The sequence below is a fragment of the Coturnix japonica genome, chromosome 6 (genome assembly GCF_001577835.2).
Source record: "Coturnix japonica isolate 7356 chromosome 6, Coturnix japonica 2.1, whole genome shotgun sequence".
Classification (NCBI taxonomy): Eukaryota; Metazoa; Chordata; class Aves; order Galliformes; family Phasianidae; genus Coturnix; species Coturnix japonica.
In genome coordinates, this window is record NC_029521.1 from 20549831 (window position 1) to 20571181 (window position 21351).

The 21351-nt window shown below is 42.8% G+C and overlaps 1 protein-coding gene across 4 annotated transcripts in view; it reads left to right on the forward strand.

Moving 5' to 3' along the window:
• CNNM2 (cyclin and CBS domain divalent metal cation transport mediator 2) overlaps positions 1-21351 on the forward strand; it is a 93348-nt gene that overhangs the window by 58882 nt on the left and 13115 nt on the right. For 3 of the 4 annotated variants that reach the window (XM_032445543.1, XM_015866919.2, XM_015866920.2), the window contains exons 2-4: positions 12023-12166; positions 16502-16639; positions 18728-18897. In XM_032445543.1, the coding sequence (XP_032301434.1) occupies positions 12023-12166; positions 16502-16639; positions 18728-18897 (452 nt within the window). The remainder of the gene's footprint in view (positions 1-12022; positions 12167-16501; positions 16640-18727; positions 18898-21351) is intronic. The other variant, XM_015866921.2, reaches the window with a different exon arrangement.

Below are 21351 nucleotides of genomic sequence, written 5' to 3' on the forward strand. Positions count from 1 at the left end.
TGGTTTCCTTTGGGTTGTTACGCTGCGTAAATATTCCACTGTCCTGCCAAGAGCTGTTGTTCTGCCAGACACGTCATCATCTACATGAATAATAGATCTCAGCTCCTGATCATTTGTGGTCATGAAAGAACTGGGTGTGCTGTGAGGCTGAATGGGATTGGGGTTCTTGGACTCTAGAGCAAGGTCTAGTCCTGCTCTAGATCAGTGTAATACTCCTTTACTGCGCAGCTGAAACTTGTTAGGAGTTGCTGATTTTCAGCCAGCTGGAAAGTTGTGATGTTGTCAAATGGGACAGAAATCTGTAAAGCTTTTCTAAGAAGTCTTTGAGTCTTCACTGCCCCAACAGTGCAATTCATCCTCTTATTCATCCTCTGTCCTGTTTGTGTTTCTGGATACTCTGATGCAGCACTTCAGTGAAGGAGGGAAGAGTGATAGATACCAAGAGCTTTTTGATAGGAAGAGCTGCCATGTAAATATGCAGGTGAGATGTCGACAGCCTTTGAATATTGAGAGGAGACAAATTTTGTTACTGAGAGTAAACAGGATGTCTTAAATTCTGGAGAGCTGTCTGCCTCTTTTGCTGTACATCCACACATGTGTGGGTCTCCATTACAGCTCTATGAGCAGTGCCTGCTGTGTGTGGTTCCCCACTCAGACCACTTTCTGAATGTTGTTCTTGGTTGCTTTGTCTGGTTGTGCTACTCAGTGTTGTATTACTGGGACAGAGGGCTGGAATGCTGTGATTTCAGTAGTTTTACTGTATTTTAGAAAAACCCTTGAGTTACTGTCCAAGGACTTGTTTTATGTGTTGATGATAATTGCTGTGAAATGGCTACACAGCTGCTTGGCCTCTGTTGCTGAAAAATTTTCATCAAAACTTCTCTTTTTCATCAAATCTAGGACTCTGTACTTGTCAGTTAAGTCATCCAAGCAGAGCTGTTTGGTTAAAACAGGCACCTGTGATAGTTCTAAGGACTATGGTTTAGATACTGTGCAAGAAGCATCATGGTTTGGAACAGTGCTTGAACAAATGTGATGAGATGGGATCGAAGGGCTGTTTAATGAGAAAAATGGGAAGCAGTGTACTCTGCAGCTATTTCACTAACTCTTTGAGGGCGAGGAAATACTGTTTAAATGTCCTTTAAAACAAACTTTTGCTGCATTTTGTGCGTGTTTATTTTCCCTCAGCTTTAGCACTTAGGTAAGACAATTTAACTTCTTTACATTCTAATCTAATGCAAAACTGTGTTATGTGAAACAGCAAACCATGGAGGAGAAATTAGGAACTAGAATTAAAATCCTTTTGATTTCATAGAATCATTAAGGTTGGAAGAGACCACTATGATGATCATGTAGTCCAACCCGTCCCCACTGTGCCAACCAAAGCACATCCCTCATTGCAACCTCCCCAGGGATGGTGACTTCACCGCCTCCTCCCTGGGCAGCCTGTGCCAGTGCATCACCACTCTTTCTGAGAAGAAATTTTTCTCAGTATCCAATCTGATATCATTTTTGTGAATAGGACTTACAGAGAACGTTTATGACCTTCATGTGATATGTACCAAAAGTACCAAAGTACTTTTCTTTGTATCAGAAGGGGCATTGTGGTGTGAAATGTTCTCTCAGGGGTGGTAGTGGCAGTGGTCACTTGGAATGTTTCCTCCAAAGCAATTTGAAGTGCTGAGGACCTTAGTGAAACCATCTTTTGTTGACTGGGAAGCAAGCTGTGTGGCAGACTCCTGTGCCTCTGACTTATGGCTCCTTTCAGGGGTTTTGCTGGAGTGGAAGAACAAAAAAGATGAGGAATAGAAGTCTCTCCAACAGGCCTATTGGACTCATCTCCTACTTTGTTTATTTATTTGAGTATTTCTTGTGTCAGAGCAATACTCCGGGGATTTCACCATTCAGCATTTCATACTGAAATCATCATAAATCCAAGGGTGGTTTGCTGCTTTGTCTGCTTCATGGCAAAGCTCACTGGATAGCTAAGTCATTTTTTTCCTTGTGTGTAACTTCCAATTCCATGAACTAATATTAGTTATACAGTGAGGAGACATCTATATATAACCACACCATTTCGTGTGTTTCCATATATACTCATGTTTCTATATATAAGCAAAATGCTTTACTAGGAATATTTCAAAATATTTGTCACATTTTGTCGTGTATTTTATGGTGGGAAAGTGTAATCGGAAAAAATGCATTTAGTTCTTGTGGGACAGTAAGGTAAAATAGCTACTTGTGTGAACCGAGTCTTTTTTTAGATGCGGGCAATACAGAAATATCCAAGTGCTAGCCCTGCTGTGAACTCAGAGAGCATTTCCTTTTTGCCAGCACCTGCAGGCCTGTTTGTCTAACCCTTATGTGGCTGCAGGGCAGCAGGGAAGGGAGCCTGGCATCACCAGGGCTCCTTGCTTTGCCCTGAAGAAATCATAATGTTTTTCTTGTAGGTAGAAGTGATAGTGATGCTTTGAAGTTCTTTCTGCTCCTGTCACTTGTGGGGCTGCCAGGGGGTCTTCCTCCCTGCTGTTGTGGGAAGGATTTCTTGGGGGACCTCCCATTTGTTTGGGGTTTTATATGTTGGTTTTGTTTTGATTAAGATTCAATCTTTCTGAAAGCAAAACTTGTAAGTCTTAGTTGTTCTTTATTTTTTTTCTGTTCTGGTCTTCCATGACTCCAGAAATCATGAAACTAAAGATGCAAGAAGAGGCCAGGAGTTCTGCGGGCCTAAGGAGGGGGTGCAGGGAAAGGTGGGGATCATAGGATGGGTGGGTTGGAAGGGACCTTGAAGATCACCTATTTCCAACTCTCCTACCATGGGCAGGGTTGCCATCTACTAGATCAAACACCAGATCAGGCTGCCCAGGGCCCCATGCAACCTGGCCTTGAACACCTCCAGGGATGGGGCATCCCTAACCTCTCTGGCCAGAATGTGCCTCACTGCTCTCTAAGTGAAACAGTTCTCCCTGACATTTAATCTAAATCTTCCCTCCTTTACTTTAAAACCATTCCCCCTCGGCCCATCACTGTCTACCTGTGTAAAAAGTTGAATTCCCTGCTTTTTATAATCTCCCTTCAAATATAAGTTGGTATTGCAGAAGGAAAGTGAAGGCTTTACAGCAGGGACAGGAAATGTTGACCCATCCATCTAAAAATAAAAGGCAGGTAGACATTTGGCTCTGGCTCTCATTTCTCATGCCCCAGCCCTTGGATCATCTCCTGTGAAGAAACATCTGTTTTGCTATTGTTAATATGCTGGATAAATACTGGTGTTTATACTTGTAGATTTAAGGGCAAGTCCTTGGAGTATAGTAGACTGGCTTTCTGATTGAGGTTTATATTGATGTTTTTCTATGGGCATACCCAGAATGTTTGGATTTACAAGCAGTCATGGAAAATAGCAGTGAAGTGTGCACATGTACATTGCGTGACCTAATTGCCTGTCTTTTCTAGCAGAAGCTAGAGCTGCTTTACTTTAGTGTTTATTGAGATGTAGAAGAATTCGGCCTAATCCTAGCTAAAACCAAACAAGTCTGAAGTAGAAGTCACGACAACAGGACATCATCATTCTGTGGTCCTTTCTGTGGCCGGAGCATTTTAGTGATGCACGATTGTTGGGATCATACCCTACCGAGCACTGGTAGTGTGGGTGCAGATTTGTGGCCAAAGCTGAGTGGGAAGCTTGAGTTCCAGTGCCCCTCTGGACAAGGAAGCAAGAGAACTGTGAACCATGGATCTGTTGACTAATCCAACCTTTACCAGTGACTCCAACCTGGTAACTGAGTTGATTTCCCTATCCAGTGCTGTTGTGCTTTACTGTAGCTCTCATCAGGGTGTTGTGAAGGCAGCTGGGTGCATCCTGAGTTCCTTGGATCATGGGCTTAGCTTCTTCTAGAGTGAAGTGGTCAAAATAAATGAAATCCCAGAAGCGATAATAAAGTTGCTTGCTTAGATCATAGGGTACCAAGTATGTCCAGCTTCGTTTTGGATGGGAATAAAATGATGATACAGACAGGCAGAATGAGGGGGTTAGTTGCACTACCCCTTCCCTGTGATAATCAGGCAGATCAGGGAAGAAATACATCCTGGCAGGCTAAAATATCATCCTGTCACAAGAGAAAAAAGGTTATTGCATCTCTTCACTTTATGGTAAATATTAGACAAAGAGGAACTTGGATAATGCTGTAACGCAGGTGTGAACTGCTTGTCTTCCCCTCCCATCCAGCTGACACGCTGTTGGGCTACCCTGATTTATGTGCCCTCTTTGAAAGCATTTTGGCCTGAATTTTAAGATAAAACATGGAGCAGCCTTTGCACTAATACTTTGTATTGTCTTCTTGCTTCCTCAGACGCTGTGCATACTGTCTCTGTCATTAGATTCAGAAAACTGTGATGGAAATTGTCATAAATACTGTAGCAAAATATTTCAGTAAAATGCGGTCTCAGATTCAATTGGAATATATCTAAGAGTTGCTGTCTCTCAGTGTGTCTTTTTAATTGCTCTTTAAGGCTGCTGTTGATTATTAATTATAGACTGTGGTTGCTGTTCCAAACTGATTTTCTTCGCTATTTAGATAGGCCTTGTTAAACCTTAATTTTCTGAAACAGAAGAACTCTTCATCACAGTGAAAACAGTGGTGACAAATTCACAGCATCCTGCTTTGGACTCCTCTTTGTTTGCTCTCTAGTGCCTTGTTTCTCAATAGGAAAGGCTTTGCTTTCTTATCTGGCAGATTTCCTTCCTCCTTCAGAAGCTCTGGGCAAACTCATCCTACCGGAGAGATGCTCAGGGTGGCCAACAGAAATTCTAAAAACTGCATTGTTCCCACACTCAGACTATATTTGCTTTATATAGTCAGTAATTAAAAATGGTCGTGCTGTCATGGCCAAAGACTGATCTTTGAAGTCCTTGTTTCTAAAATCTGACTCAGTAACACTTGTTTTAAAAGAGTTAATATTGCTTTGTCTGAAGGGATCGATGGTGATGTATTACTTGTTCATTTGAAAACCCTGCACTTAGGAACAAAGCCACTTATTCTACGTTTGCTCTTCTATAGTGTTAATAATGTTATTATTAATGTGACAGTATTGTCACTCTTTCAAACAAGGCAGTTTACTGTAATATTATCTTTTCCTGGATATAGTGACTCAGAAGTTAAACTACAAATCCTAGTTCGTTTGGCTGCTTTGCTTAACAGGGTTATTAAATAACGTGTCATTAAAGTAGAATCTATTTAAATCCTGAGCAAAATGCAAAGTCACTTTTCCCTCCCTCTGTACACTGAAATAGCTCTGAAATAGTAGGTGCTCTTATTCTGTCTCTTTGCTGTTGCGTCAGGCAGCTTCAGCATCTCTTCAAGGGGGGAGGGGAGGGGGGTTAAATGATTTCCCTGCATCCTTACATCTCGTCTCGTGGTACCTGAGCCCAGCTCTGACCTGCATAAACACCTGTGCAAAAAGAAGGCTGTGTTCCTTGTGCTTTCAAGTTGCTGGGGCACCCTTCATCTGAAGTCTTTCTTTCATGGTGGCTGTCACAGCTTGGTATGTGGAACTGGGGCATCCTGTGTTACGTTTTGGAGAAATAAATGTGCAGTGTCAGAGAGGAAGAGCTCACATGGCTGTGAGTCTGCTCCCATGCAAAGTTGAGCTCACTGCTGCTGGCTGTGTTTGCAGGCATGTTTATGCTGCTGCTTTGCTCCCTGTGAAAGCACAGGCATGCATGTGCTTCTAAAGTTGTATAAATCCCACTGTGTAGGGGTTGCTGTTACCAGTTTAGAGAGCTAACAGGGTAGCTTTTTGTTAAGCTTCCCCAGGCTGATGCCACAATAGAAATCAGAAAGTCTTGCACTGAGCTCAAAAATCAGACAGTGCCATTGACCAGTTGGGGTTTGAGCTGCTGGAATTGCAAGCTGTGTGTGGTGTAAGTGGCTGAAAGTAAAACAGGTCATTAAAATAGAATATTCATGATCTATAAGGTGTTGGTAATGCAATAACCCATTTTAATTTATGTCCTGAATAGTGAGCTAAAAGTAAACCACGGGAGCTGCTGATGGTAATCAAATCCAGCCCCCGGTTCCTATCTCAACCACAGTCCCAAGATGCTGCTCTTCCTTCTCAGCTCACACGCTTTGCTCTCAGCACTGCTTGGGTCCTTATGTAAGTACGCTGGCCTCAGCTAACCTCCTACTGATGTCCAAGCATGTTTCTGTTACGCCTTCTAGTACTTTACCTTTGCAGGATTTTAAATCCCATGGTGTAGATGCCAAAATCCCAAATTAAACTCCATCCCAGGAATCGAGGGGGGCAGGATTAGAAGGAAGAATTAGGATCTAGGATTTTTGGCTGTGATGATGCACGTCGGGCTGTTGTTTGTCATGTTTTGATTACCTGAACATGGGAGCGATTCGAGTTCATCACTCTTCATGGCTGACTTCTGGTCATGTACATAGGATCACAGAATCGTTAAGGTTGGAAAAGACCTCTAAAATCATGTGGTCCAACCACCAACCCATCACCGCTTTGAATTTAACAAACCCAAGGTTTTGCACTCCCTCTACTGGCTGCATTTCTGCTGCCTGGTGCCTGCTGTTCATCCCTGAAGGAATGCTGGACTTGGTGGGGGCAATCCTAACAAACAGGGAAGTAATGAAATATGCGTGGGTCCTTTACAGGGTCCTTGGCCATGCTGTGAAGGTTCAGGTCAGTAGCGATGCATTTCCTGTGCTTCTTTCCAAAAGGTCATTGTTTGCCTTGGGAAGTGGAGGCACAGCAGCATAAGTCACACTTCAGAATCTTCTGAAGCTGTTGTGGAAGATGAGAACTGTGACCAGGAATGACTTGAATAGTCTGTTTGCTTGCCTTACATTTTATCTGTGTTATTTTCTTCGGTGTTAGCCCAAATAGCAATAGATCTCCCTCCAGATTTGGTGTTTTCTCAGTGTTGCCACCTCTTCTCTCAGCTTCTATTTGCTGCATGCTCTCAAATACTTCCTTGACTCGTGTAGTAGACTTCCAGCTTTTTTCTCATCTCAAGCCACCAGTGTCCTGATACCACAACTTCTGGTTTGAGTCTCAAAGGAGAGGGTATCAAAAATGCTTTGTTTTGAGAGTTTCCTCCTTCAAACCTTATGTTTTCGATCTCTTCCTCTCCCACTTCAGACCTTGCAGATACTTCTCTAGCATGTTAGCTTCCAGTTTTGGGAGTCAGCTTCTATTTGTCCATGTACCAGACTGCAGTCAGATGTTCTGGCCAACACTGATAGCAGCCAGTGGTGTGCGTTTCACCAGACCCTGGTTTTGCCATTCTCAGCTGTATCCAACCCAAATTCCCTCCTAGATAGGGACTGAGTGACCAGGACGCATTGGCACACTGTCCATGCCAGGGGGACCAGTACTAATGTACAGGGACTTTGAAACCATTCCTCTTTACTCTTTCATTTCAGTTTTGCTGCTCGCATGCACCTGGTAATAGGTTGCCATAAATGTCCTCATTTCTCTGGATTCTCCCCTGAGATTTCCACTTTGATAGCAGAGCTCTGAGTTTAAATGACTTTTTTCCTTACTGACAAGTTATCTTTGGTTTCCTGCTGACTTCTACTCATGGACCTACTCATGGACTTTCAGCCTCTGATCTGAATTTGCTCAGTGCAGTCTGGTTGCGTTTAACCTGCCCCAGGTAGCAGCTTTCTCTTGCTATGCTTTTACTGTAAAAAGAAAAAGGCAACCTGCAAAATAAATTAAGTTTGGCACACTTCTCACCAAGGTCTGACCAGAACAAACTGAAGGGTAGCAGGGGCAGCAGAGCTGGAGTGCATAGAAGGGGTGATAGGCTGCTGGAGATGGAAAATGTTAGCTCATCTGTTCTCTTCCATCTGCCACAAGGCAGCAGAGAGCTACTGAGACCTTTCTAGGAGACTTGTCCAGTTTTCAGAGTTGCAAGTAACTGAGCTCCTGCCATTTCCCTTGGGAAAGTATTCCTTATGAATACAATTCACTGTCAGGAAGTCATTCTGCATCTCTATGTAATGTTTCCCTTATTTGTGTCCTCCCACTAAAATGGGCGTTCAGTGTTTTAACACACCAAAAAATCTATTTAAAGTGCGACTTTTTAATTTTCCTGTCAAGGCTGCTGTGGTTTCTAGTTAATGTTTGTGCGAGGCTGTGAGCTCTCTCATTTAAAGGCAAAGAATCACCGTATTCCCCATGGTACCACTAATACTTCCACTTGTTCCTTGAGCTTTGTGCGGCTGCATTAAGTGAGTTTTAGTTATTGGATTCCCTTCCCAAATGTATATTTAAATATGTGTGTGTTGTTGCTGAAAGGAGCTGGATGTAAAAAGCCTGTTCTGAATCTAGATTACGTTTGTGCAGGAGTTGTGGTTTTCTCAGGGTTCTGTGAATGGTGGTGTGTTGAATGGGCAGATGGCAGTAGGTGAAAGAGGACATGGGGGGAAAGCAGCAGCCCCATTCCCCTGCTGAAAACAATCGACGTGCAAAAGCAAACAGCATGAATGCAAATTTCACTAATAGAAAAGAGATGTGATGCCCTTGAGCTGTGCTGCAGAAAGGAGATTCAGGAAAACACACCGTCTGGGGCAGGTGTTGGTCGTGATGGAACATTTGCATCTCTAGTTTGGGCTGCTTGACAGTATTCTTAAAGCCTTTGCTCTAAACCTAGAAGTGCCTCAGGATCAAAGGATCTTTTCTTTTCTCTCCTTTTTTTCCCCGTTTCTTTCAAGGAGTGGTCAAGGTGCTGACCAAGAGAATCATTATTTCAAGCATTTCTTCCCACGGTGTTCTGTGCAGCCAGTCACATGGACTCACTTGAGCTCATTCAAGGTTCACTGACCCATGTGGATTCCACTAAGCATCTTCATGCTCCTTGATTAGCTTAATAAATTAATCTGAAGCAGTGGCACAAAGCAAAATCCAAGCTGAGAGGCAAGATTCTGAGCAGTTGGGTGAGAATGCATTTGCTTTTAATAAACTCCTTGGTAAAGTAACACTGATTTGCACTTGTCCCAGTTTGTATCCAGCGCTGTGCACATGTGTAAGCTCTGCAGGCTCTTGCTGATGTTACCTGCCACTGCTATAGCTAGGGAAGCTGAGGCAGAAAGCAAACACTCCCTCTTTGCCCTCTTTCTGTTTAATATGTGTTCTGTTATTAAAGGCCTATTAATAAATACAGACAATCCAGGTTTCCTTACCTGAACCTGTTCTTTGCTCAGCTCCTACTTGGATATGTATCACATGTAATTAACAATGGAAAATGCAGCTGAATCTTCTCTTTCTCAATTGAATAGTAAGGTATGGCACGTACCAATGGCCTAATAACGTTTTTGAATAAAGCTGTAGCCAATTTCTGTTTATTATGCTCAGAGGAGTCATTATCGTACTTACAGACCACCTTTAAAATTGGTTGCATGCTGTGTTGTGCTTCTTTTTATGATGTATTAAGGACTCTTTGCACTCCTTTGATTTTTCCTTTCTCCTTTTACTGCCTTGATTGCTTCCATGCTTGGGGGGTGTTTGGCAGTCTCCTTTACAACAACCAGAACTCAGGCTGACACTCAGAAGGCAGCCAGTCTGGGATTGTGTCTTCTTCGCATCTCTGTAACCAATGCGTGTTCCACTGTCTGATGATTTCTGGCAAATCTCTGGACCTGGATCAAAATTAACATACAGAGAATCAAGAAATACAATGTTCAGATCTGATCTTTTTCCTTGAGTGACCACAGGAGCACTGAAGGAAAAGAGTAGACTTTGAGAACAAATTAGGTTGGTTTAAATGCACCTGGCCCCGGCTATGTGATGAATTCATGATAGTTGTGAACATGAAAACTTGAAAGTCAAGAGGGAAAGAAGATGAGCATCAAACTGGATAAGGCTGAGCACTGCATTAATAGCACTGTTGTGTTGCTTGAAGGAGGTTTATTTTATTTTACCCACTCAAATGGATTTGAGCAGTCTTATTGCTAATTGATGGAGGAGAATGGTGATACTGGGAACCAGTATCTAAATGGGCAGGTGTGAATGAGCTGCTCTGGTGTGTGACATTCTTAAGGACTTAAATCTTAAAGGAGTAATATATTACAGCAGAAGAGGAATGGTAATAACATGTAGATCTTCCATCTTTCTATGAAGTTGTTTTTTTTAACGCTGTTCATTGAGCAGTAAAAAGAGCTGGAAGTCTTACAAGGAATACAAAGAAATAAAATCTGGCGTAGTGAAAGGCTTTCAGTACAATACAAACATACTTAAAATCACAAGTCATCCTTCTGTTAATTCACTGTAGAATAAGGTCTCTTCAAGATAAGACTCAGCAGTGCTGTGGAGTTGGTATTTAAAGTATGTCCATCTGCATCTAAACGAGTAGCTCCAAGACAATCAGATTATGCAGTAGTTACTTTGGTGAGAATATCGCCTAAGTGGAATGGAAACTTCATTTTGAGTCTAATATTAGACCTTGCTTTGGAAAATTCCTTTTAAATGATCACAAGCTGGGAATAGCAAAAGAATTTAACTTTCGACAGACAGCATTCACCAAGAATTTGTTTTTAACTGCTTATGTTGGGTCCCTGGGAAAGCAGATGTGAAAAACTTACCAAAGTGAATTGACTTGACCTGATGCAATGTTTATATCAGTAGTTGATAAGTTTTCCTCCCTCGTCTAATTTGCTCAGGATATTTTCATTCTTTAGGCATGAGTAAGTCTGGGTTGGAATAGTTTGAATGCTTGTTAGTCTAATAATCTGAATCTTAAAACACGCAGACATTGTTGCCTATAAAGGGGTCTAAGCAGAGTTGAACTATTTTGGTTATCTTCCATGGATGGAGATAAGCATCATTTTTGAGACTAGCAAAGAACTTGAGACTGTGTTGCTTACCTCCCAACAGCTCACAAGGCACAGTGAGACCTGTATTTGTGCTCAGAATGCTGCTGGCATTTGGAGCAGCTTCTGAATGCAGAGATCAGCATTGCCTGTTTGTGCACCTTTACAAAGGGTGACGCTCAGTGGCGGCTAGGGGAGCTGGAAGGGTGTGGGAGCAGTTCAAAGGGTTGGAGTACTTCTGTCATTCCTGTGGCAGAAAGGTCCTTAGGATTCATCAGATACACTGTGGGTGATGCACAGCTTAGGAATCTTTAGAGGCACTAGTATATCTCATCTTAACGTTTCTCTTTGTTAATCAGACCCCGTTGCTTTGCGCGTTTTGATTAATTAATTCATAAATAAGCCCCTTTCTGCATAGAACCTGTCTAAATAAATTGTATTCGAGAGAAGGGAGATGGAAGAGAACTTGTGGATTTGGCTGAGCTCCTCTCCCCAGCTCTGCCCTGTCCCATGTCCTTTTGTGGTTTGGCCACTTTGGAACCATTGTAGGAGCTCCCTACAAAAGAAGGCTCCAGCCTGACCTGGACAGGACAAGGGGAAATGGCTTTAAACTGGAAGAGAGTAGATATAAACCAGGTATCAGGAAGAAATTCTTTACTGTGATGGTGGTTAAATGCTGAAACAGGTTGCCCAGAATGGTTCTGAACGCCACACCTCGGGAGCTGTTCTAGGCCAGGCTGGGTGGGACTTTGAGCAACCTGGTCCGATGAGGGATGTCCCTGCCTACAGCAGGGGGGGTTGGAAACTACATCTTAAAGGTCCCTTCCAACCCAGACTGTTCTATGATTTTATGTCCTTTCTCAGTCAGTGCAGGACATGAGAAGAGAAACAACCATCCACAGAATAATATAAGGTGACAGTGTCTCTGGGAGAAGAAATTAGGAAGAGACTCCTGATGTCTTGACTATCCTTTAGTGTGTTAGGTGGATCTATGCAGTCCAGGACTGTGTTTCTTACAGGGACATCAGATTATGACTTTGTGCATCTCAAAAATTTTGGTTCTTATTAATGGGGTGTGACACCAACTTTTCTGTCTTTCTCTTTATACCTGTCTGTAATTTTGCTACAATTTCTGATCTTTTAGGAATTCTGAAATGTCTAAACTAAACTACTGATCTGTTCCCTTGCAGGCAAGTCTCACCTGGCTATAGTACAAAGAGTAAACAATGAAGGAGAAGGGGATCCTTTTTATGAAGTCCTGGGAATTGTCACTTTAGAAGATGTGATTGAAGAGATCATCAAGTCAGAGATTCTGGATGAAACAGATCTATACAGTGAGTAGAAATATTTGCACCTTTTCTTTTTAATAGACAAGAGAGAAGACACCATCCAGCAGCAGCTGTGCCTTACAGCTAACGTGCTGATGGTCAGATGTTCTGCAAATCCCTCAGGTGGTCAAAATGATTTTTATGTTCACAGCAAGGGCACCTCACCTTTTAAGCTGCATGAATTCAGAAACAGGGCAGCTTTCTTTATTTCATCCTTCCATCTCAAAGATCTAGATTTGCAGTGTCCCCATCTCTCCTGTTAGCTGTTCTCCACCATAGTTGCCTAGTTCAAACCTCTTTATTCTAATGCTTGTGACCTCCCATGTTTTCTCCTAAGCCTGTGGTCTGTGTCCCCACCATACTTTATAAAGAAGGCAGGCAGGTGGATATCCATGCCTCAGGGAATGGATTCGCTTTGGGGTCCATCTCTGTCACTCAGTCAGAGAGAGCCTGAGAGTGGGAAGGCTTCCTCAGGGCTGCAAACCTGCAAGTCCTAAAGAACTCCTGTTGTTATCACTCAGTGCAGCTCTTTCTTTCCTTAGTGCTGGTTTATGTTATGCCAGATGATGGTTCAGGTTTAGCATTATCTTGAGACTTGAGAGATCTGGACTTCTTTCTCAGTTTAGAGTTTCTCAGTTTTTTGGCCAGTTATCAAAGTGTCTTTACTTCTGTTTCCATCTGCACAATCTAGCCTGTGCATATTGGACATCCGCTCTGTCATTCTTCATCTGTCTTATCTGTACTTTGATCGCTTGCTGGCAGATGCTATTTTTTACTATGTATTCATGGGTAGCACAAGGATGTCTGTAGGCTCTATTGTAATAGAAATAATAGAAATGGTCATTTTAAATATAGTTTATGCCGTTCAACTGCCCTTTTTTTTTTCTTTCTTTTTTTTTTTTTTTTTTTTTTTTTTTTCTTTGTTAAAAAACTAAACCGGATGTTTCTGCAGCATCTTTTTCAGGCCAATACAAGCATTTTCCTATCTGCCCTCCAGCCCAAAAGGCAAATCAGCACTTTGCACTGTGGGANTAGCACAAGGATGTCTGTAGGCTCTATTGTAATAGAAATAATAGAAATGGTCATTTTAAATATAGTTTATGCCGTTCAACTGCCCTTTTTTTTTTTTTTTTTTTTTTTTTTTTTTTTTTTCCTTTTCTCATGAAAAGGATCCGGATGTTTCTGCAGCATCTTTTTCAGGCCAATACAAGCATTTTCCTATCTGCCCTCCAGCCCAAAAGGCAAATCAGCACTTTGCACTGTGGGATAGACAGACTTGTACTTTTCCTAGTACATTTCTGTTGCCTGAGCTACTTTCCATGGCTGCTCAGTATTTTAGCAGTATTTATGTGCCCAAAGATTCCTGTAAATCACGGCTGTGTTTTGTGTTGTATTGAACATTCTGATTACTATGGAAGTCACTGAACTCCAGTTAGTACTGATCTTTTTCATACTTTCACAACTGAATTGCTGGGTTCATCAGTTACAACATAATGCTTTTACAAGGTGAATTCAGACTTTATGTAATAATCCAAAATACTGGGGTTTGTTTGTTTTTTTCTTGTTTGTTAAGAGAAAATGTATAGGTCATGTTGTGTTGTTTTTCAAGGAAAAAAAAAAAAAAAAAAGGAGTTTAGACCATTAATAGCATGTTAGAGGGCAAGGAAATCAATAGTTAATTTTACTCTATGAAGACTTCCTAAAGACTTCCTAGATTAACAAGATAGAGCTGAACATGAAATATGAATTCATTTGAAACCATCCTTCATGGGAAGGTTTTGTATAGAAAATTCCTGATTTCAGAACTTATCCTCCAGGAAGCCTGAGAAGCTACAGGAGAATTTGAGGGGTAGCTCCTACCACATACAATTGAGATCACCTTCTGGTTTCATTATCATAGAATCACTGAATGGCTTATGTTGCAGGAGACCCCTCTGTTGGTGCAGCCCAGGTTACTGTTGGCCTTCTGGGCTGTAAGTGCACACTGCTGCCTCTCCTCCAGCTTTTCATCTACCAGGACCCCCAAGTCCTTCTCTGCTGGACTCCTCTCAAGGTGTTTTTTTCTCCCTTTCCTAAAAGTCAGTGTGATGTTACCCATTTTCCATTCACAAGGGACTTTACCTGACAGCTACAACTTTTCAGATATGAGGGAGTGTGGTTTGGCAGCCACATCAACCAGTTTCTTCAGGCCCCGAGATGCATGTTGTCCAGCCCTATAGGCTTGTACACATTCACCCTCAAGAGGTGGTCTGGGATTTGTTCTGCTTGTACACTGGGAGGGATTTCAATCTCCTGAACCCCACCTGGAGGTTTGGGGGTGTGAGAGACATGGGAAACTAAACTGCCAGTGAAGACTGAGGCAAACAATTTTAGTGTGTTGGTAGGCTGTAACAAATTCTCATTGGTGTAGTGTTGGAAACATGCTAGTAATGAAGCTTGTTGCCCATAATATATTAAGATGGCTTGATTTTTGCTGTGTCAGTGCCAATAACTCCTTGTTATATTCATGCTCTCTGCTGCTGTTCATTATTAGACCAAGCCAGCTTCTCAGAACTTGAGGCCTTTGAACTGATTTGCTCTGTCCTATGTGTTTACTTATAAGTAGACCTTATGATGAATTTTGGCACTTTTTTATGCCTTTGTTCTGAAGCTTTCAATATGTTCTGTTGTGTTTTGATGGAAACTAGAAATTTGATGCAATGGCTTTGTGTTCTGGAGCTGTGCCTTTCTGCTGCTTACATGAAAGTGTGTTTTGACTGTGTTATGGTAGAAGCAATCACAACCTTGTGGATCTTGTTGAAAGCTGCTGTCACTGCTGAAGCTCCACAGCTGAATTTCTCACAGGTTGTGCTCCCGGTGGATGCATGGTACTTCTTCATGCTGCTCCATCTGCTCTACCTTTAAGTCTGCAGAAATGGCGGGAGCAAGAGAAAGTGTGAAATATCTTTGATCTCCAACTGCTTGTATTGAGTACTTCTGAGTGTACAGCTGTACTGGGAATGATGATGGGGTGGAGAGAAGAGGTTTCTGTTGTGATACAGGTGGGCTCTGAAAACGTCTCAGCCAGTGTCACAGTGAATAGCTGTGTTAGAAGTCTGGAGCATTTGATGCACCACAGGAATGTGTGCTGCACTCCTGTGGCACCAGCCATGGTAAGGGAGCATTTTTCAGCCTTCTCAAAGGCCAGCAGGTCTCAGTGCAGAGCGCAGCATCTCCTGAGAGGCACAGAGTTCACCATTGTGACCCATGTTTGACTGGTGTCATGACTTATTTAGCTCTAGCAGGAGATGAGTTTAATCATCCCCTTAGTGTGACTAGAATGCTGCTGTTTTGCATTCATACAGATGAGAGAGGGTTGGCCCCATATGAAATCAAGGACTCTTCTACAAATGATCAGCACTTCGTAGAATTATAGTCATTTGAGTTGGAAGGGATGCTTAAAGATCATCTTGTCCAACTGTCCTGCAGTGAACAGGGACATCTACAGCTCAATCAGGTTGCTCAGAACCCGAGGGGAAGACCACATCTTACCTTAATATTCCTATTTCCAAAGAGTTGTCAGAACAGGTATGTTTAATATATGTGCTTGTAAACTCTGTGCCACTTCTGCTGTGTGAACCACAGAGCTACAGGGCAAAAAATTGTTTGCCCTAGGAAGTCTTTTCATCGACATCCAGTGAAATGGTAGCAACATACTTTGCACAATGGTGATTTGCCTGGCTAGACCTGCAGATATTGGTAGTGTGTAAACCAGTGTGCTATGGCAGGAAAATGGAGCTTTTTGCAGCTGGAATGTGATCTTTCGGCATACCCAGGCTGTTACAACCCCCTAGACAGTGGTGCTCTTACACTGTTGGCCCCTAGGTTTGTGGCCTTGCTAACATTCTGTACCATAGCAGTGTAGGCTGTAGGAGCAGCATCCTTACAGGAAGCTACTGCATGTGAATAAAAGAAGATAGTTGGCACATATTCTTTCTGAACACTTTTCTGTTGTTATTAACACTGAGCTGGACTCCTCCTGCCTGCCTAGAAGTGAACACACTGTATGAACAATATGCAGAACTGCTCTGCAGTTAGATGCTTGCAAGCAGTCACTTCTCTTCTATTGAGATAACAAAGTCTGTGGGTTCTGGGGTCTGAGCCTGTGGCTCAGGTCACGATTATTTCTAGTTTTTAAGGTGTATAAGCAAGCAGGGCTCTGCATGTGTACCTCAGATGGGTCTGTCTGCTCAGTTGCTCTGGATGGCTGTCCCTGCTGGCTCCATCCAGCACAGTTCATGTTGGACCCCATTCTAACAGAAATCGCTTCCTTCCTTTCTTCTCCCACCCTCCGTTCCCCAGCTGATAACAAGACGAAAAAGAAAGTAGCTCATCGAGACAGGAAGCAGGACTTCTCTGCCTTCAAGCAGACAGACAGCGAGATGAAGGTTAAAATATCACCGCAGCTCCTCCTGGCAATGCACCGCTTCCTGGCAACAGGCAAGTGTGGATTATCTTGTTTCACAAACGTGCCAGAGCCTCGGAGGCAGTTGGTCAGCAAAGGCCGGTGAGGCGGGTGGGACAGTGCAGTTGGGAAGGGAGGCTGGACTGTGGGGTGACAAATAATGCCACTGTTGTGTTTTTCTTTTTAAATTCTCTCCTCTCCTGTGTTCAGTGTCGGCATGAACCCTCTGAGACATTTACCAGGGGTGGACCAGTAACTTTAAATTGGTCTGAAAGGTAAGGATGAATGCCAAGTGCCGCACTGCATGTGTAGAGTCCGTCAGATTAACGACTAGCAAGCTCACCCCATTAGGAAGAGCTCAGGGAACAAACTGCAGAGGACTCGATACCGCTGGCCAGCTGACTGTAATTGCACTCTGGCACTTCATCCAGAAAGAGATGCTGGATTTTTTGCAGGACGGCATAAGCCTGTTCCATGAGACTTGTGACTTGAAGTGAAAAACTCTCAACACACTTAATGCAGGCTGTGCAAGAGGTTCAACTGTACATTTAAAAGTGGATTTCTTGCTGGCTTGCGTGACCTCCGTTGATGGCTTCAGAGGACAGTTGTCCCCGTCTCACATCACCTTGATGCTTTAGCCCTTGTGTGGGCAGTCTGGCAGAGAGGCCCGGGGCTTGAATGCTGACATTGCCTTTCATCGTAAAGTTGGTCCCTTCACCTCAGGGATGGGACCTGTTAACATGAGAGCCTGTGGAAAGCAGACCTTCCTATTGCTCATGTTGTCTCTCTTTGGCATATAACGACTTCTCAATATGCAGGTCATTCAGACATGCATCTTTCACTTCTATATTCGTGGACTGAAAGTGATAAAGTTCTGTCTCCGGTTGGCTAGCTCAAGCTGGAAATTAATGCTTCCCCTCCTCTAAGATACAGTAACTGTGTGCCTAGATGCTCTCAGTCCACCTTCATGCTTTGTTCTGCCTCTGCAGCTTAAATGTGTGTGTGATCAGTTATTGCATCTCAGCTGGGGGGCCGTCAGTCCTTAAAAGGCTCGGATTTCTGTGGCTCACGTGCACGTGAGCATCTCCTTGGTGAGAGGAAACATTGCTACAGGAAGATGTGGATTTATCAGCAAGCAGAGCATTGTTCACGTAGTTGTATAAGACTCAGAGGAGTTCCCTAAGCACCTGCTCAACAGACATAGTCTTGTAGTGCTGTGTCTCTGCTTGTTTTGTGGATAAGAGAACTAACTGTGTAGCTTCGAACTGCCAGTGCTTCGAAGTGGCACTGCGGAATGAGATGAAAGCTACAATTTTGGGTTATCTGCTCTAGTCTGAGAATAGTGTCTCTAGCAGGTGAGAGGTGCTGGGTCATTAATGGTCCTGTTCTGAAATGAGGCATTAGGAATGCTTATCAGTTTGCATGTGTGAATCTCGATGTCCCTGGTCTAACTCTCACACAAGGATGAGCGTTTTCATTTCTTGCAGCTGTTGTTGGCAATACTGATGATTGAAAAGCTGGTGGGTAGGGAACCTTTTCTGTTGTGTCAGGTATTAATCCCACATGGTTTGAACTGACTTGCACTGTGCATCACTTTGAGTAACTTCCCGTGTGAACCACGGCAGCTCAAATCATGTCTTCAGATTATGCAGAGTATCTATCTAGAGTAACTTTCAAGGCCCCAGACAGTGATTTTTTTTTCTAACTTTTATTTTTTTTAATGCAATAAATACAGTAACTTCAATACATTCGGAGGAAGGAAAAATTACATCCAAAGGTTCTGTGTACCCCAACTGTAGAGCTCTTCCATTTACAACTCTCCAGTGAACCTGTTCAACTGTGACTGCACTCTCACATGGGCAAGACTGCCTTCCTGTGTCTTTTTTCTTTCAGATGAAGACATGCTTTTGGTGGTTGTCGTTTGTTTTATAAATACTTCATTGGGGTGTTCTTGTTCTTTTCCCCTTACAAATTTAACAGTCTTAAGAGACAGGAAGCGTGCAATTCCATAATGGATCTCCCTGCATCTGTGTGTCGTTTATGGGCAAATGCTTATTAATGAGTACTGCTAACTTCTTGCCAGGCGTATGAAGTGTAATGCCTACTTGTATCTTGTGTTATAGAAGTAGAAGCCTTTGGTCCATCCCAGATGTCAGAGAAGATCCTTCTCAGGCTGCTAAAACATCCCAACGTCATCCAGGAGCTGAAATTCGACGAGAAGAACAAGAAAGCCCCAGAACACTACCTCTACCAGCGAAACAAGCCTGTCGACTACTTTGTTCTCATTTTACAGGTCAGACACGTGGTTATGTACTTGATATGTGCAATATTGTGCATCTCCTGACATATCACTCTTGATATCTCTTCCACTTGTTGAAGTTTGTTGTCTTTCAAGTGTGGGACTGGAGCTTTGCTCATGGAAAATGCTTGTCTCCTTCATGATCTTGCCACACTTCAAAGAGCTCATTCAGTTGCTTTTAGCCCCAGTTAAACCTGCTGTGATATCTGCTGAAAGTTATTTGTGCTTTAGGTGTTACAATGCGGAAGAACCCTGGTGTGCAGTTGGCACTGCTTGTAGAACAGGGTATGAAAAGCCTTGTGTCAGTAGGAGCTTGGCCAGGATGCTTTCCCCAGTGGATTTTTCCATTTGCAAAAGGTGCCATGGGGAGTTTGACAGTTTGGGAAGAAGGCATTTCTTCTGTGCAGTTTTGAAGTCCAGAGCCTTTGGTGCTGTGATAAATGCAGGTTTCTGTGGGGCCACTGCACCATCTGCTGTAGGTACAGCCTCCTGCCGTAGCTCTGTGCTACCTTGGGCACCTGAGCTCTCGCTCTGCACTGAGATCATTGCCTTTGGGTGGGTTTAGGTTGCAGCCCTGAGGGAGGTGGGGAAGGACTGATTTCCGTTTGTTCACTATAGGGTCACTTCCAGTGCTGATCATCTCCCAGGGTCCCTTGATACAGAAACTTAACTCCCATCTAGCACTGTTCAAGCAGTAACAGTCTTTTAAATAAGAGACATGTTGCTGGAAAGGTGCTTATGTTGTCTTTGAGGGTAACTGAAATGAGTTTTGGTTATACAGGCAAGAGCACTGCAACTGAAACTGTGGCAGAGGACTTGAAACCTTCCTTTCCATTGCTTCTAACAACAGCAAAATGGTGAGGGTGTTAAACATCATCAGTGATCAACAACAAAGAAAGCACTGGAATATGATGATGTTGATTCAAGATAGTTCTCTTAAAAAAGAATTTGTTGCTTTTTCTTAAAGTGTTTTTTTAACTGCTGGTTCTTGTGTTCCGATTTGTTGCAACCTGAAATATTCCAGAAGCCAGACAGTGCTCCTGCATGAGGTAATGCTGCAAAACTGTAGCTGGAGGACGTGTACGATACAAAAGAACAAATGGTTCTTTCTGAGCTATTCTTCAATCAATAAGTATTTAGTAAAAACACTGTGCTAAGTCTGTAATGCTTTTGGAAAAGGGAGTCATGCAGTAGGGACATATTACAAAAACATTAAGTCTTGGTTCTGCAAGGATCGGTGGATCAATACTCTGCTTCTGTTATTTAAATCATCTGCTCTGGAGCATCTTCTCTCACCTGGAGAGATTGAGAGTACCTTCACAGTAAATGATACCAGAACAGAAGCAAATGTGTGTTTTTTGCATTAAGTTTGCTAGTTTAATCTCTGGAGTTACTGTTGCAGATGGAAAGTCACCTCTTTGCAGCAGTTTTTCTCTTAGCTCCTGGGAAGCTCTTCTGTATTGGTTTGCTTTTGTCATTGTGTTCTTTCAGAATTCCCATTGGAGCATTAAGCAGTACAAACCCAGAAACCAGAGGTGTGTACACTTCAGCAGCAGAGCACATCTCATAGCATACATGGAGAATCCTCACTGGCTCTTCAGCTGCTGTGGCAATGCCAAGCATGTGCAGCCTTCTTGTGGCCACCACTGGGAAGTGCTGTGTGTGCTGACAGCAGCGCTGGAACTGAAGCTCTGCTCTTAGTGCTAGTTACAACCTTGTTGTTCTTTGGGTGCTAACACCAGGCTGACTGTATGTGAAGATCAAAGCCTGTTTGCATATTTGTTTTAAAGACCTGGCCTTGGTTGGTAGGGAACTACCAATTATGAACAGAGTGAGAGCCCTGTTTATAACCAGTCTTTGCCTGGGTGACCAACAGGTATCTAAATATTGGTATTGTGGAGTGAAATTGATTTTAAAAGGGACTACATGAAGTGATTGGTTTTGATAGCAGGAAAGTGGGTTTGTGAGTTAAGCATCCTCTTTCCACGAGGTAGATGCCATTTTTTTCTGGTCTGGAATGGTTAGAAAAACTGACTTGACATGGGGTCACACAGCCTGATTTCTTTCCCATGTTTTTCTGCCCTGATACAGTGCTGTGAAATTAAACACATGTTTAATTAATATTAATTGCTTTTCGAACAGTAAGCACGTAGAAGTAAAAGCTACCTTTTGGACTTGTTTTAACCTGATTGTGTCCATCTGATGGTCAGTTCACTTGGTACATGTAGCGTGGGCAGTCTGTCTGCCCTTTCCATTGCATTGCAAGTAATTATGTTGTCTGCCTAAAATCTCAGCCTTCATGTAGCTCAGCTTGAAAGCTGCCTGAGATGGCTTCTTTCTGCAGTTAGGTCCTGTAATTCTCAGTACAGTACCAGTAAGGATGGAGGGGAAAACCAGATCCCACTAAGAAGCGAGTTATTTCTTACTATTTATATATCAAAATAACTG